We start from the raw sequence: 14,754 nt of genomic DNA, 5'->3' as shown, positions 1-14,754 counted from the left end.
TAGGTGGGAAACTGCAGCCCAGAGAGGGCACAGACACACCGAAGGACACACAGCATATCAGGTGGTAAGGTCTACGTTCCTCTCTGGGCTCCCAACGGGATTGTGGGCTCCTCCTGTGGCAGGTCGGTGTCTTAGTCAGCTCTGTCCCCTGGGGTCTGAGAGATGCAAAGGCAATGTGGCTGGGTGCTTCCTCAGAGGCCTCTCACCCTGTCCTTCTCTGGGGAAACTGGACTAGGATGAGTCACTGGCTCTGTGTTCCCCGGGGTTCGCCCAGAGGCTGGCCATGTGGGACCAAGTTCACTGCTCAAATTTCCTCTTTTTAGTAAACAGCAGCCACTTCCTCCTGGGTTGGCCATTTCCTCCTGGTCGCTGGTTCCTGAGAGGCTCGAGGGGGCAGGGGCTCACATGGGCAGGCAAGGCAGACCCTCTGGCACCAAACTCACCCGTACTGGACATGGGGGAAGCATGCAGGCTGTGTAAAGCTGGCGACTGACCACAGGACATTGACCTTTAATCTAAGAGACTTTGGAAACTGCAAAATGTCAATAAGCCATCAAAGAAGGGTGCCAAGGAATTAGGAACCACCAGGGGCAGGCCCAGAAGGTCCATGTAGGAGGGCCTGGAGGGGGGTGATCTGGTTAGAAAAGGGTGGAAACTGAAGCTGCATTTGTTTAGCATTTTACACAAAATATAAAAATTTGTCCAAAATAAAGTTGGAGAGAGGTGTTAAGAGAGACGAGATGAAGGTTCACTGTCCAGCCCCCTTCAGCTTGTAGCTTTAGGAATGGGGGGTGAGACAATGCAGGATTTGCTCACGAAATAACCAGCATCCCAGGGTGGCCCGGAGAGAACTGGCAGGGCAGGGGTCCTGGGAGAAGTCTGGAGGATCCAGAGGGTGTTGGGGTCTGTCCTGGAGCCTTGGGCCTCTTCTGCTTGCCTCTGCAGAGACGTGGGGCCCTCCAGAGGCCTCTGCTGAGATGTTGCCACCGGCTTTGAGGCCTCCACACTTTGCCTTTCTCATTGGGGTCTCTGGGCTTGCGGTTGAGCAGCCTCCTCAGAGGGCCACATTCTGGGTCTGGCCAGAGCCTGGCAAAGGGCCAGGAGAGTTTAGATATAGAGTTTTTATCAATAGATAGTGTAGGTGCAGCACCTGGGTCTGCCAGCTTTCAAGGGGCCTAGGAAATGTTTGTAGCCTAAGAAAAAGATAATGGCTGCAAAACCCAAGAAAAAGAGGAAAATCAAAATTAATAAATATTTCATTAAATGTCTACAAAGTGTATTATGTCAACTTCATAGTTATCATAAAAATGTCACTCCCTTTGAAAACAATTTATAGGTTGGGTTTTTTCTCACTCAGCCAGGATTCCCAATAGACATGATGACTGCCAAGATATGGTAGCCAAACATAAATTAAAATGAATTCCTCGTAGTCAGATACTATCCAGAGCATAATTCTAGAAATTCCTTCAAACATTTTTAGAGCAAAAATTATGTTTATTATGGGATGTGGAGCATTTTAATATGTTTGATATGATATGGGGTGTGGCCTCCATAAGGAAGAGGGGAGGGCCTGCGAGCATGTTAAAATGACAGGGAGAGAGTGGAAGTTCAAGTGCAGGAGGGTCAAGCTTGAGGCCAGCTTGCCCACTGAGAAGCACAGACACCAGCTCTGGGAGGGACGGCAAAGGTCTCTTGTCTAGTACCATTTACCCAGCCCCGGCCAGCCAGGCCAAACTCTTGCCCAGGGTGGGGGGCTCACTCCTGCCACCCGTGAAGGATGCCTTCCTCCTGCCTAGCAGGTATCTGCCTCCACCAGATACCCCACAGGGCTTAGTTCTATCCTCTCAGTCGACAGTCTCCGGTCACCCCTACTTTTGCACAACTCACTGACAGAGCTGAGGGCGGAGGTGGGCTGTACCCTACTCCCGCCCTGCGGCCTCCCGTATACCTCCTGTGTGTAGCTGTGTACTGCAGTCTCAGTTCTCCCAGATCTTCCCCTTTCCATAGCATTTCCCGGTCACATCCCACCCTGGCTGCCTTCCCCACAAGCCAATTAATCACAGCCCCTCTTGCCCATGGCAAGGCCCAAATTAAACATGGTTCCCTCACTCCTGAGGGTGGCCCATCCCATCCCGGCAATGCATTCTCTGGCCTCCCATGTGTTGGGGCTGCTAGAGCCCCCTCTCCGAACCTGCTGATTTCAAAGGACATCAATGCTAACTGTATAATAATAATAATAATAATAATAATAATAATAATAATAATAATAATAATAATTGATATACTGAGTGCTTACTATGTAAGCACTTTTACATGATCTTGTAATCCTTACAAGAACAATAGTATGAAGTAGCTACCTATACTGTCCCCATTTTATAGATGAAGAGACTGAGGCTCAGAGAGGTAAAATAACTTGCCCAAAGTCACACCTCTGATTAGTGGCAGAGCTAGGAGACAAATTCCATCAGTCTGCATTCAAAGGGAACCATAGGGCACTAAGGTAGAGGCGTCCTTGCTGTGGCCAGCCATCCAGATTCTTGACGGGCCCTGGGGAAAGGGGTGGTCATGTGGCAGCTAACATAGAGCCCGTTGCTGGTTGGCTGGCGGGGTAAGCTCACTCTTGCTACCTGTCTCCAAGTAAGCAGTCTAATTTGGTATCCCTGTCCATTTCAGAAAGCTCGATTTTCCACCTGCGTCTGTTAGTGTGTCTGTGTAAAAACATGCAAAACGAAGATGAGATATTGTTTTGATTTGGCCCTTTCACAAACGTAGCTATGACCTTCCTTTTTTCTTCAAGTAAAGTGAACTTTTGTATTCGTTTCTCCCCCACGTCTTTCCACGGCTCATTCCCTCACATCATCCAGGTCTCTGCTCCATGTCACCTCCTCAGAAGGGTCTCCCTGACCCTCTGGAACATAGCCTGCCACTCCTGCCCTACATCCCCCCATCCTCTTACTTTGCTTTTTTGTGAAACAATGGCACTGGCCTCTTGAAGTTATTGTGAGAATTCAAATGAGTTAATATATTAAGCACTGGTAAGTAATACATGCTATTCAAGTGGTAGTCCTTTTTAAAATTTCATCACAGCGTGTATACAACACAGTATATATTTATCTGTCTTCTTTATGTAGTTTGTATTATCTCTCTCCCTTACTAGACTATTATCTCCATGAGGGCAGGTAAATGATTGGCTTGTTCACTGCTGTGTCCTCCAGTGTCTGGAACTGTACCTGGCACATAGAAGGCGGTCAGTAAATATTTGTTGAAATCGGTGAACGAACTGAGGTCTGGAGAGGTGGGAAGTGCTTTGGCTTTCATTCACGCATTCTATAAACATTTACTGAGCACCCACTCAGCGCCAAGCAATAGGCTCTCTCATTTTTGTAATACTAGCCTGTGAATCTGGCAGGGCAAAGATTTAAAAATAAAGTTTTGTACTGAGGTATAATTTACATAGAGTGAAATGTACAGTTTTAAGGGGACCCCTGATGAATTTTGAGAAATGCGTGTTCCAAGTAACCCACACTCCCATAAAGAAATAGAACAATGTTTCAGCCCGGCAGCGCGAGGTTTTGAGCCCCAGGTTACACAAAGGAACGGAGGGCAGGGGTGACTCTTCCGGACCAGGCTCTGGGGCGCCCGCGGGGCCGCTCCGGGTGCGGGCCGGCGCTCCCGGGGGCGGGCGGGGGCGGGACTACAAGTCCCAGGCTGCTTTGCGCGCCCGCCAGCCGTGCGGAGCGGCGGGGTTGAAGGGAGGGGGCTCAGCGGCGGCGCCGAGGCGCTGGGGGCCGCGGCGCTGGCGGTTGGAGCGCGCGCTGGCGATGCTGGGGCCCGGGGCCCGGGCGGAGGAGGGTAGCACTGGCGAGGGCGCGGCCCCGGGGGCCGCGGCGGAGCCTGGGGCAGGGCCGGGGCGGGAGCCAGCGCGGCTGTGCGGCTACCTGCAGAAGCTGTCGGGCAAGGGCCCGCTGCGCGGCTACCGCAGCCGCTGGTTCGTGTTCGACGCGCGCCGCTGCTACCTCTACTATTTCAAGAACCCGCAGGACGCGCTGCCCCTCGGCCACCTGGACATCGCGGACGCCTGCTTCAGCTACACGGGCCCCGACGAGGCGGCAGAGCCCGGCGCGGAGCCGCCCGCTCACTTCCAGGTGCACAGCGCGGGAGCCGTCACGGTGCTCAAGGTGGGACAGCGCGCCCCGCAGCCCCGCACCTGCCTCCCGGGAACCCGCCCACACGCCCTTCCCTTGCTCCCCCTGCCTAGCCTCTGGGGCTGCCCCCGATGCCCAGCTCAGCCTAGCTCCTCTGACCATCGAACTTTTTGCATACCCTCCTTTCTCTAAAGCCCTTCTGCCTTTCTTTCCCCACTTCTTTCTCAGACTCTGTCCCCGTCCCCATCTCAAGCCCTTTACCTGGGTTTAGGCCAAATTGGCTGGGGGCTACTCAGTCCCTTGACCCGTTATCTCCCTCTGTGCCTTGCCTCGGGCCCTTCTCTGTCCACCTCCCTTCCCCTCCCCACCCCTCTCCTGTGGATGTTCTGTGTAACCCTCCCAGGCATTCATTACTGTAGGCTTCCTGCCCTTGGGTAAGTTATTACCCTCTTCAGCTGCCTCTTCTGTAAAATGGGGATAGCAGTAGTATCTACTTCATGGGGGTGTTGGAATTACATGAAATATACTCTAACCTCTCCTAAGTGTTACTGCATTCACGGCTATAGACCGAGAGAGTCAGAGTTGGCAGGGCCCTTAAAGATAATCCACTGCAGTCTCCTCCAGAGTGGGCAGAGACACTCCAGCTAAGGTCACACAGACAGTAAGTAGCAGAGCCTGTTTGCTTGCTCCGTATTTTGGCTGGGAGAGGAGGGAAAGGTTTGCTTCAACCAGTTCTGCCTTGCCCATTTGAGGCTTCCTTAATCTTTTTTCTACACAGTGTGTAGAAGCATGGGACTAGAGTCAGAAGTTCTGATCCTGGTGCTGAGAAGCCTTCCCTGCCCTTGGGGGGTCCCATCATCTCCTAGGGGCCCTCCTGCTTCCGGGACCTGGGCGTCTGGGCCCTGGCCTGGAGTCGGGTCTCTCTCCCAGCCTCCTTCCCTGCCTGGTTCCTGTGAGCCTCCACCCTCACTCCGCTCTCTCGCTTCTCTTCCGTATTACAAGCTGGGCTTTCTCCAGAGCAGCAGGGCTGGGCTGGGATGTATGAAAACTCTGCAAAGCTGGCCAAGTGGAGAGCAGAGTGGGCTGAGCCTGACGCCCTTGGCCTTGTGAGCACAGGGCTGTTCCCAGGATCTCCGAAGCCAGCAACAGTTGGAGCTGCTCCCCAGGTCGTTTTTAGAGCTTTGTCAGCTCAGTTCTTGCTGTTTCAAGCGGAGTCTGATTACTGTGTTCTTTTAGGCTCTTCCATCCCTTCTTTAAGTGGGTGCAGACAACCTTTTTCTCCAAAGGAAGCCAAGCAGAGTTGCAGTTCAACTCGGGCTTACTTAGAAAGCATTTGTATAAACTTGGGCGTGATCTGAGCGAGTACACAGGGACTTTTGCCAAAGAAAGGCTTGTCCTCACTGTATATATGGACTGTCCTTGTGTACAGCTGAATTTCCTGTGGAATTGTTTGTTAAAACAGAAAATAGAGCATCCTGTTTCAGATTTTCTCAAATGACTTTGGAGCCCTCCATCAGGTTTTTTCATTAAAATTTTTTCAATGATGGAGGTATCTACATAAGTGGGGCTACAAGATGCAGTGTCAGGAGTGTGGCTTTAGAGTTGAATTGACTTGAACTTGTGGCCTGAATCTGCCACTCACATGTGTTGAGCAAATTATACCACCTCTCTGTCCCAGTTTCCTCTTCAGTCTAATGGGAATCTTACCTTCCTCATTGGTTAGTTTTGAGAATTCTGGAAAATAGCTGGCAGAGAGTAGGCACTACATGACAGCCATATGAAACAACAAGTAGTGTCTTTGGCCAATTATGTAGTACATTCATATAATGGAATATTATGCAGCAGTGAACATAAAGGAATGAGAGCTATAGGTGTCAACATGGATGACTCTCATAAACATAAAATTGAGAAAGAAAAACAAAGTTACACATTGATTGCATACAGAGGTACCATTTATGTAAAGACTAAGAAGATCATGCAAACGCACATGCTGCATGGGGAGTGGGAGAGCTGTGTGGGCGTGATGAGCCCTGGATTCAGGATGGTGGTTCCCACTTGGGAAGAGAGGGGAGCGTGAGTGGGAATGGGTGCCCAGGGGGGTTCTAGTGTCTTCGTAGTGTTTTATTTCTAGCACTGGGTGGTGTTTGTTATATTATTCTATCTTTTTGTATGTTCAGAATATTTCTTTAAAAAAAAAAGGAAATTGATTTTCTTGTAGGTTACTGACTATGGAATATTTTGGTATGTAAAGTTGAATTAGTCACAGAATAAGACAGCATGCCCGAGACAAAGGGTTTGCTTTATAAAAACAATGGAAATGGAAACACAGGCAAGGCTTTTCAAAGGAAGGGAGCAGTCAAAATGTAAGGTTTCAGAGTAGGGGTGTGTTTTAAGAAGGATTTTTTAAATTTTAATTTAAATTTAAATTTTTTAATTTCTAAAAAATTTATTTTATTTATTTTATTTTTGGCTGCGTTGTGCCTTCGTTGTTGCGTGGGGGGCTTTCTCTAGTTGCGGCGAGCGGGGGATACTCTTCGTTGCGGTGCGTGGGCTTCTCATCGTGGTGGCTTCTCTTGTCGCGGAGTACGGGCTCTAGGTGCGCGGGCTTCAGTAGTTGTGGTGTGTGGGCTCAGTAGTCGTGACTTGCGGGCTCTAGAGCGCAGGCTCAGTAGTTGTGGTGCACAGGCTTAGTTGCTCTGAGGCATGTGGGATCTTCCCGGACCAGGGCTCGAACCCGTGTCCCCTGCATTGGCAGGCGGATTCTTAACCACTGGGCCACCAGGGAAGCCCCAAGAAGGATGAATTTTATTGTACAGTAATTCCTTCTGAATTGTGGGAGTAAAAATTTTATGGTGGTAAAAGTGGAAATTAGCAATTTATCTTCCTTTTCACCTTTCAGATCTAAGAACTGACTCCCATAAGCTTTAATGCTTCCCTTTAGGGCTGCTCAGCGGTAGGGCAGACCCTGATTTCTAAGGGGGATTGTAGGTTAGTGAGGATTAAACCCTGCTCAAGCTTCAGCTAGTTGTATATAATTTTATAGATACCATTTCTTTTGATGGGTTAAAAAGAAAAAAAAAATCAGCAATTTGCTTATTGTATTATCATATGGTTCTTATTTTAAAGTGACTTTCTGCCTTCTCTGGAGGAGCTGTGGTTTTGTTGAAGTTTTCCAGAATGTTTTACTGCTTGAGTCTTAATGAAAGCTGATATTGGAATTTCTTGGTAAAATTTTCTATTCATAAACTCAGGGATGTGGGCCTTATTTTACAGATGAGGGAATGGAGGCCGGAGAGGGGATGTGATTTGTCTGAGATCTTGAAGATAGACTCAGATGCTCTTGGCTAGTAGAGACTCTGGGAACAGTGAGTGTCCAAAACGCCAAGTATCTAATTCTATTATCAGTTTTGACAAGTCTCCCTTTTTTTTTTTTTTTTTTTTTTACTTTGGATTTCAGTGGTTTGGGATTAGATAAGATGTAGTGGTTTTTCCCTTACTGCATTTGATTTCTGTCCTTTTCATGCAGAATGAAAGCACCAGGAACATTTTACCTACCGATTCTTTACCAGGATGTATGGTAACTGTTACTAGACATTTGGAAACTGCTACAACAGACAGAAACTGATGCTTCCTGTGTGTGTGTGTGTGTGTGTGTGTGTAGAGGTGCTGGAGGCTTCTCACTGAGCTTTCCTGGGATCTGAGGCACAGGAGACCGTTCTGGAGTGAGCTGGCACTTAGGGAAGAGAGAGCATGTGACTGACTGGGGGTAAAGCTTGAATGACCCTGCTCTGCCAGATCTCCACAGTCCCTGGAGCAAGGAGCATCATCAGACTGTCAGCAGATGCACTCCGCTCCCTCTCCTCCCTTTCTTGAAGGCATATGGTGCACAAATGGACATGTGTGTTGGTTTCTGAGTCGCACGTAATGGAACAATCATGCATCCCTATTCTTAACCCACTTTTGTGGGAAGGATGCACATTCTCTGGTGTTGAAACTGCTCTCAGCTTAATGACAAACATTTGCTAGCTTGGGTAATCATAGTGTGTGCAGTACAAAATAGATGTGGTGAACCAGCCTTCTTGGCTAAATGGTTCTGCTAAGCTGTTCTTCCCTGGGGCGTCCGCTCAGGGGTCTTGAAATGTTATTTAAATCTTTTATCGAGACATGAATTTCCATGGATTTTTCATGGTTTCCCAATGAGTAAGTTCCTTAAAGGCAGGTATAGTCTCACAGGTGTGATGTCGCAGTGGCTTTCTGTCTCCCACTGTCTGTCACACAGGCCTCATGGTAGTGTGGCCTCCACACTGTTTCCTGCTCAGGAGGCCCCAAGCACTGCTGTTTGCATCCTTGCCCTCCCAGAACAGCACCTGCACAAAGTAGGTGCCCAGGCAGACGTTTGTTGAATGAATGAGTAGATGGTCGTTACCCAGTAGGCACTGGTTTTGGTGTGAGCTCCAACCCTTTAGAAGTGATCAGCCAGAATTCTCAAATGTATTAAATGACATTCTCACCACATGTCATGGAGGTGCCTGCCATTCAAGGAATGCCCAGTAAATATGACAGGCATCAGGGGTTCAAAAGAGGGATTACCGTCGGTCCTTAATTTTCAGGTCTCTTGTATCTCATGCCCACAGTCTTGACTCTGAGGACACTGTTGTAGCAGTGGGTGAATGTTTCATGTAAAAGGCCATGTAGTAAATATCTTAGGTCTTGCACCAGTGCCATCTCTGTGACTACTCTGCTCTGCTGTTATAGTACAGAAACAACTGTAGACTGAGTGTAGCTGTGTTCCCATAATTTTTGTTTATGGATTCTGGAATTTGAATTTCATGTAATTTTCACACGTCACAAAATACTGTTCTTTTGGGGTTTTTTTCCAGCCATCTGAAAACATAGAGACCATTCTTGGCTTGTAGCTGTGTAAAAATAGGCAGTAGGCTGGATATGGCCCTCAGGCTGTAGTTCCCTGGCTCTGGTATTTTAGGAAGGCCTGGACACTTCTCATTCATTCTGTCACTTACCCATTCTGTGTGCGTAGGCACTGGGGGTCTAGACTGAACAAGGTGAACACAGTGCCTGTCCTTGGGGAGCTTTCTGTGTAGCCCAGAGACAGACGTTAATAAAAACAAAACCAACACCAACCAGTGCTGTGAAGTTTAAAAGGAAAGAGATGGGATGCATGTATAATAGGGGGTCCTAATTTAGTTTGGAAGGAGGAGGGCTAGGGAAGACTTCCTGAGGAAGTGACATTTGAGCTGAGGCATAAAGGGCACATTGGTGTTGACTGGAGAAATGGAGAGGGGAATAGAGTGTTCTAGGGAGAGGAAATGGCAGGCGCAGAGCCCCTTAGGTGTGTAGGGGACTCAAGGAATGCCCGATGGCAGCTGGGGCGGAGGGGAGGGCCTTGGGGCCCGAGGTGTAGGAATCAGCAAAGAATTTTCAGCAGGGCTTAACAAATAGTTGGGTTTTTTTTTTTTTCCTCCCAAACTGATGGTTGGTTATATCCAGTATTTTCATCTAATTATGTTGGAGGATTGTCTTGTCTTGTGTTTTCAGAGTTGAAATATTAATATGTTACCCACTGGAAAACAGGTTTTAAAGTTGATAAATGCGGAGTTGAAGATCTCGTGGTCCATTGCCTCTTAAGCACCATTGTTTCTGAACAGGGGTTGCTGGCTCGGGGGCTGTGTGGCTACAGCCTGCCCCACCCCTCTCGGTGGACTGCCTTTCCCAAAGCGTTCCTCATGGCCACCTTCCCTGACTTCTCTTATGTCCCACTTGCTTTGCTCATATGCGTGTTACCAGTTTCCTTCCCCTTTGGAGGAAACCGTTGCTTGAGAAATGGAGGGAGGGGTCACATGCATTCAGCGTTGAGACGTGAACACCAGCTCTCCCATCTCACTGAGGCTTCTGAGGGGTGGACGGCTCTCCTTGTTCAGGTGCCTGCATCCATCATCAGCCTTCCCATCTCTGGGCAGAACAAAATATAGATAATAACCCTCCTTCCAAAGAAAGAAAAGAACCCCGTTGTTGTAGAAATGACTCTTCGGTTGGTGGAGTGGAAGGGGTTTTGATTAGGAATTTTCAGTTCTTTTAGAGATTTATGTAGTAGGGTCTTAATGACATTTGAGTGGGTGTTTAGCTACATCCTGGCAGGCCCAGTCCTCAGTGGATTTTGTTCACTTTCACAGAGTGAATGCAATATGGAATGGTGAATTAGGAAGTGGTGATGCTTCTAACTAGTGTTCTGCTAAATACTCTTCTTGGGAACTCAGTGAAGTGAACGTGCCGGGCACGTGTATGTGCGAGGCCTTCAGGGGCAGGAGGCTGAGGTGGTCCCTGGAGAGGCTGCAGGTTTCATGATCACCCAATAAACAGTAGCTCACCAAGCTGCACAGGAAACCCCGAATGGACAGATTCCGGGTGGTGTTGCTCCCTAAAATGGGTCTAGTCCTGTTCCGGTTTTTGAGCATCTGATGCCGTGTCCTACTAGAGCCCAACTCCCTGAGGGCAGAGTTTTGTCCCTGGTTCACCACTTCAGCCTTAATGCTTAGCAGAGTGTCAGGCACGGATTATATGCTCTGTATATACTGGGTAGCCGAATGAATACTTCATACCCTCATGTCCTCTTGGGGTGGGTGTGTGGTATGCTCTTCTTGCATGGTCAGAAGGAGATTTGCAGTGTCCATTTCTTCCTTTAGCAAGTATATTTGAGCATCCACCATGTTGTAAGCATTATGCGTTTTCTGTATATACAGCAGTGAAAATTTTCCATTCATTTCAGAAACTACAGTGTTAAGACTTTAAAAATAGATTAGCACCTGATAGCTTTGAAAAAAACTTTGGAGAGAAACCATTTTTGTCTGTAGTATTCAGAGTTGGGAGTAAATATCAAATGTCTGCAAGTTTTTTGATCCTGAGGGAGGTCTGGCATCTTTCCATAGTAAATAAAGAGGGGGGCAGGGAATCCTGAATGTAAAGTAGTGATTTGGATATCACCCAGAGCCAGAAATCTGTGGTTTGTACAATAATTTCTGTGGGCATTGTGGAATTGGGAAGATCTGTATGACTGATCACCAAGAAGAGCTCCCTGGAGAAATGGGCTGGGGAGTTGGTTAGGTTTTGGTATAATTGTATAGCTGTTCAAAGGTTTAGTTCCTTTAGGATCAACAAGAAGTGTTCCCAGTCTGATGGGAATCAGCATCTTTTCATGAGTTTGCATGCTTGGCCATTGCTTAACTTCTTCTGACTGATTGTGTGGGAAAACTGGAATCTGGGGGAGAAGGGGACATTCAGGAGCTGAGATCCTTTGGCCTCCTCTCTGGCCCTTTCCAGGGCCAGCCGTCCTGGAAAGAGCAGACTTCCTTTGAGCAGTCTGCCCTCAGGCGAGAACTTGTCTGGGCGTCGGATGGCAGGCCTGGCGGTGGACTGGAGGCGGACAGGCCAGTCTTATCAGAGATGTTGATCTTGGATTACAGGAATTATTTCTAGGCAGCGAGCCCAGTTTTCATTTCCCTTTCCAGCTCTGTGATGTCCAGGGGAGACTGTGCTTGCAGAGAAGGAGCCTGTGTTTGGAAATCTGATGCAGCCAGCCAGCCATTCACCTAACAGTCTTGGTTGGGCAAGGCCGTGATGGACATCTAGCGGGAGTCAGGTGTTGCCTCTGGCCTCTCAGAGCTGTCCTGTTCTGGGGTGTCATTAGGGCATTGTCATAAAGTGGCTCTGTGAGGTGGAGGAAGTCATTTGGTGTTTTTGTTCCAAGGGTCATTATCCCTGAGTCAGAACTGACGAGACCCTCAGATGAGCCCGCCCTGCCCCTTGCGTGATAGAGTGAGAAACACAGTCCCACAGCTAGTTAGCGGCAGCTCTGGCACTAAAACCTCCCCCAGACACCTGAGTGATATTTAGCCATTTTAAACCCAGCAGTTTGATGCTATTTGCCATCTTACTCCCTTAGTAGGAAATTAGGCTTATTCTGTTTTTAGTTGTTGTACACAGATTCTGAAATTGTACATTTACCTCTTTGGTGCTGCAGCATAGATGTAAGATGTTCAAGTCACATGAAGATTGGAAATTAACAGTATAGATGATAAACTTCCAGTGGGGGTTGATTGATTATAGACATTAGTGGTGTTTCCCTGGCAGGACTAGACCTGCACATCCCTGTTGAGGAGCCTTCTCTTTGGAGGTGTGCAGAGGAAAGCTGACCCTTGGTGTGATTTCTCTTGCTGCTCTGTAAGCCATGCCCTCTAGCTTCAGAAGTGAACCAGTTTTGGGGCTTCCCTGGTGGCGCAGTGGTTAAGAATCCGCCTGCCAATGCAGGGGACACGGGTTCGAGCCCTGGTCCTGGAAGATCCTGTGTGCCGCAGAGCAACTAAGCCCATGCGCCACAACTACTGAGCCTGCGCTCTAGAGCCCGTGGGCCACAACTACTGAAGCCCGCGTGCCTAGAGCCTGTGCTCTGCAACAAGAGCAGCCACCGCAATGAGAAGCCCGCGTACCACAACAAAGAGTAGCCCCCGCTCGCCACAACTAGAGAAAAGCCCATGCGCAGCAACGAAGACCCAACACAGCCAAAAATAAATAAATAAAATAAATAAATTAAAAAAAAAAAAAAAAGAAGTGAACCAGTTTTTTAAGCTTCACAGTTTACACAGCTCTCTCACATATACTATCCCAGAGGTAACATGATGATAAGGCTATCTTTCATTTCTGTCCTTTAAAGGGAAGCATCTCCTTGAGAATTGTGGTTCTCAGATTGGTGTGGGGAAGGAGCCTCCTGGGGTCCTGTTAACATGCAGGTTGTGGGGTTCCCCCCTAGAGATTCTGGTTCGGTTGGTAGGCCAGGGTGGACCTCAGGAATCTGCATCCTTATCCATCGTGCCGACCCTTCTGCTGCAGACCTTTGTGGTCCCCTCTTTGAGAAACACCACTCTCCGCCAGATCGTGAATAACTGCTCTCTTTGACTGTGAAGTAAAGACGGGCCCTATTTGAGGATGGTTTGCTAAGCAGAGTAGAAATAACTAAACTGCGTGGGTGGAGACCAGTGAAGTGTGAGCCATTTATCCTTAGGTTGACACTCTGTGGTTTATATCTGCTACCTTCTTTGCATTCTGAGTTTCTGTGCTCCAGAGCAATGGTTTGGGGCCTGTGACTCCCTCCTCCCAATGGCCCTGAAGTTTCTGTCTCCCGAGCTGATCACTCAGTCACTGGCACAGCACCACGTGCCAGTGTTCCTCCAGGGCCGTTCAGAGGGAAGCTCCTGGAGGGCGATAGTGTTCGCTTGCCATCCTTAGGGTGATTCTGGGAGAGTGAGTTTTAATGATTACCACCACCAAATAGCTGATAAGGACTTTTAGAGACCCCAGCTTTTCACCCAGAGAGGGGTGAATAACCGATTGATATAGGAGAACCATCTGGCACTTTCTGGAGGTACCAGCTCTATCTTAAAAGACTGTTAGAAATCAACATGCTTCCCAAACACTCCTGTAAATTCACTGAAAGGTTAGGCAGGTTTCTGGTACCAGGCTCCCGTGTTCCTCCTAATCTCTGATGGGCGGTGCCTGGGAATCTGCCCCTCCCAAACCCCAGTTCATAAAACTTCATATTAAGTCAGTCATTCCTGTGTCCTATTTTTAAGTTAAAAACCATCAAGCCAGAACATTGCAGTGTTGCATGGTGTGTGGAAGCGATCGCAGACAGAGGTGGCGTGGGGCTCTCCACCAGTCTGCTGGCTGTTGCTGCAGGAGTTTTTATTTATCCTGAGCTCATAAAACCCTGGCGCTCTCTTATTGTGCAATGGCAGAGCTGATAGGGAGCCATAGGAATGTAGCCCTGTGGTCACTCGGAGGCCGCGTGCTCCCCTTCCCTCTGAAACAGAAAGCGTTTTGACAGGCTTCCACACTTCCTGCAGGGAAGAGCAGGCCCAGAGAGTGGCCTTGGCCTTGCCCTTGCCTTGGTGAGATCTGTCATCTAGGCCAGGCCCCTCACAAGCCCAGTTCTCTTTATTGCCCTCTTTTCTAGAACACGCATTTGCTTGTCTTTGTTCTGTTTGTAGTCTTCTCCTCGTCCCTTGCCCTTAGTTTGTAATCTCCATTAAATTGTTAGAGATGGGTTTAAGGAGTGGCTGATCTCTCAAGGTGTTTGCTTTTTAAAAGAAGATGCTTGATTATCAGAGATGGCAAAACTCCTCAGACCGCTACCTCCCAGAATGGGTGAGAAGTGGGGCACCTTTCTGAGGAGAGGCTGCCCCCCACTGCCAACTGTCCAGGGAAAGTGATGGCGGGGGAGGTCTAGGTTCTTGCTCAGCCTTTGAAAAGGATTTAGATGAGAATTCATGTAATTATTTTGCAAAATAAGTTATATGAAAATGCTGATTTCAGGATAGCCATTTAAAAAGACAAATAAGAACTTATCGTGTTCGTTAGAGGAATGGAGGTCTGTACAATTGCACTCCATTTTCCGAGGAGCCAGGAGATCCAGTATTATTTCCCTTCTCAGCATCTGTCACTGGGCTGAAACAGAAGATTTCAAAACTTTCCCAAGGAAAAATTACTTTTTTTTTCATTGGTACTGGGCCAGATCCCTTGAGATTGTTTCCAGGCCCAT

The 14,754-nt window shown here is 48.3% G+C and overlaps 1 protein-coding gene across 1 annotated transcript in view; it reads left to right on the top strand.

Moving 5' to 3' along the window:
- The first annotated feature begins 3,802 nt into the window (after window positions 1–3,802).
- TBC1D2B (TBC1 domain family member 2B) overlaps window positions 3,803–14,754 on the top strand; it is an 86,898-nt gene continuing 75,946 nt past the window's right edge. The window contains exon 1 of the mRNA XM_061180013.1: window positions 3,803–4,178. Coding sequence (XP_061035996.1) covers window positions 3,822–4,178 — 357 coding nt within the window. The 5' untranslated portion in view covers window positions 3,803–3,821. The remainder of the gene's footprint in view (window positions 4,179–14,754) is intronic.

The sequence above is a fragment of the Eubalaena glacialis genome, chromosome 2 (assembly GCF_028564815.1).
Source record: "Eubalaena glacialis isolate mEubGla1 chromosome 2, mEubGla1.1.hap2.+ XY, whole genome shotgun sequence".
Classification (NCBI taxonomy): domain Eukaryota; kingdom Metazoa; phylum Chordata; class Mammalia; order Artiodactyla; family Balaenidae; genus Eubalaena; species Eubalaena glacialis.
Note: the sequence above shows the minus strand (reverse complement) of the source record. Positions and strands in the feature narration are given on the sequence as shown.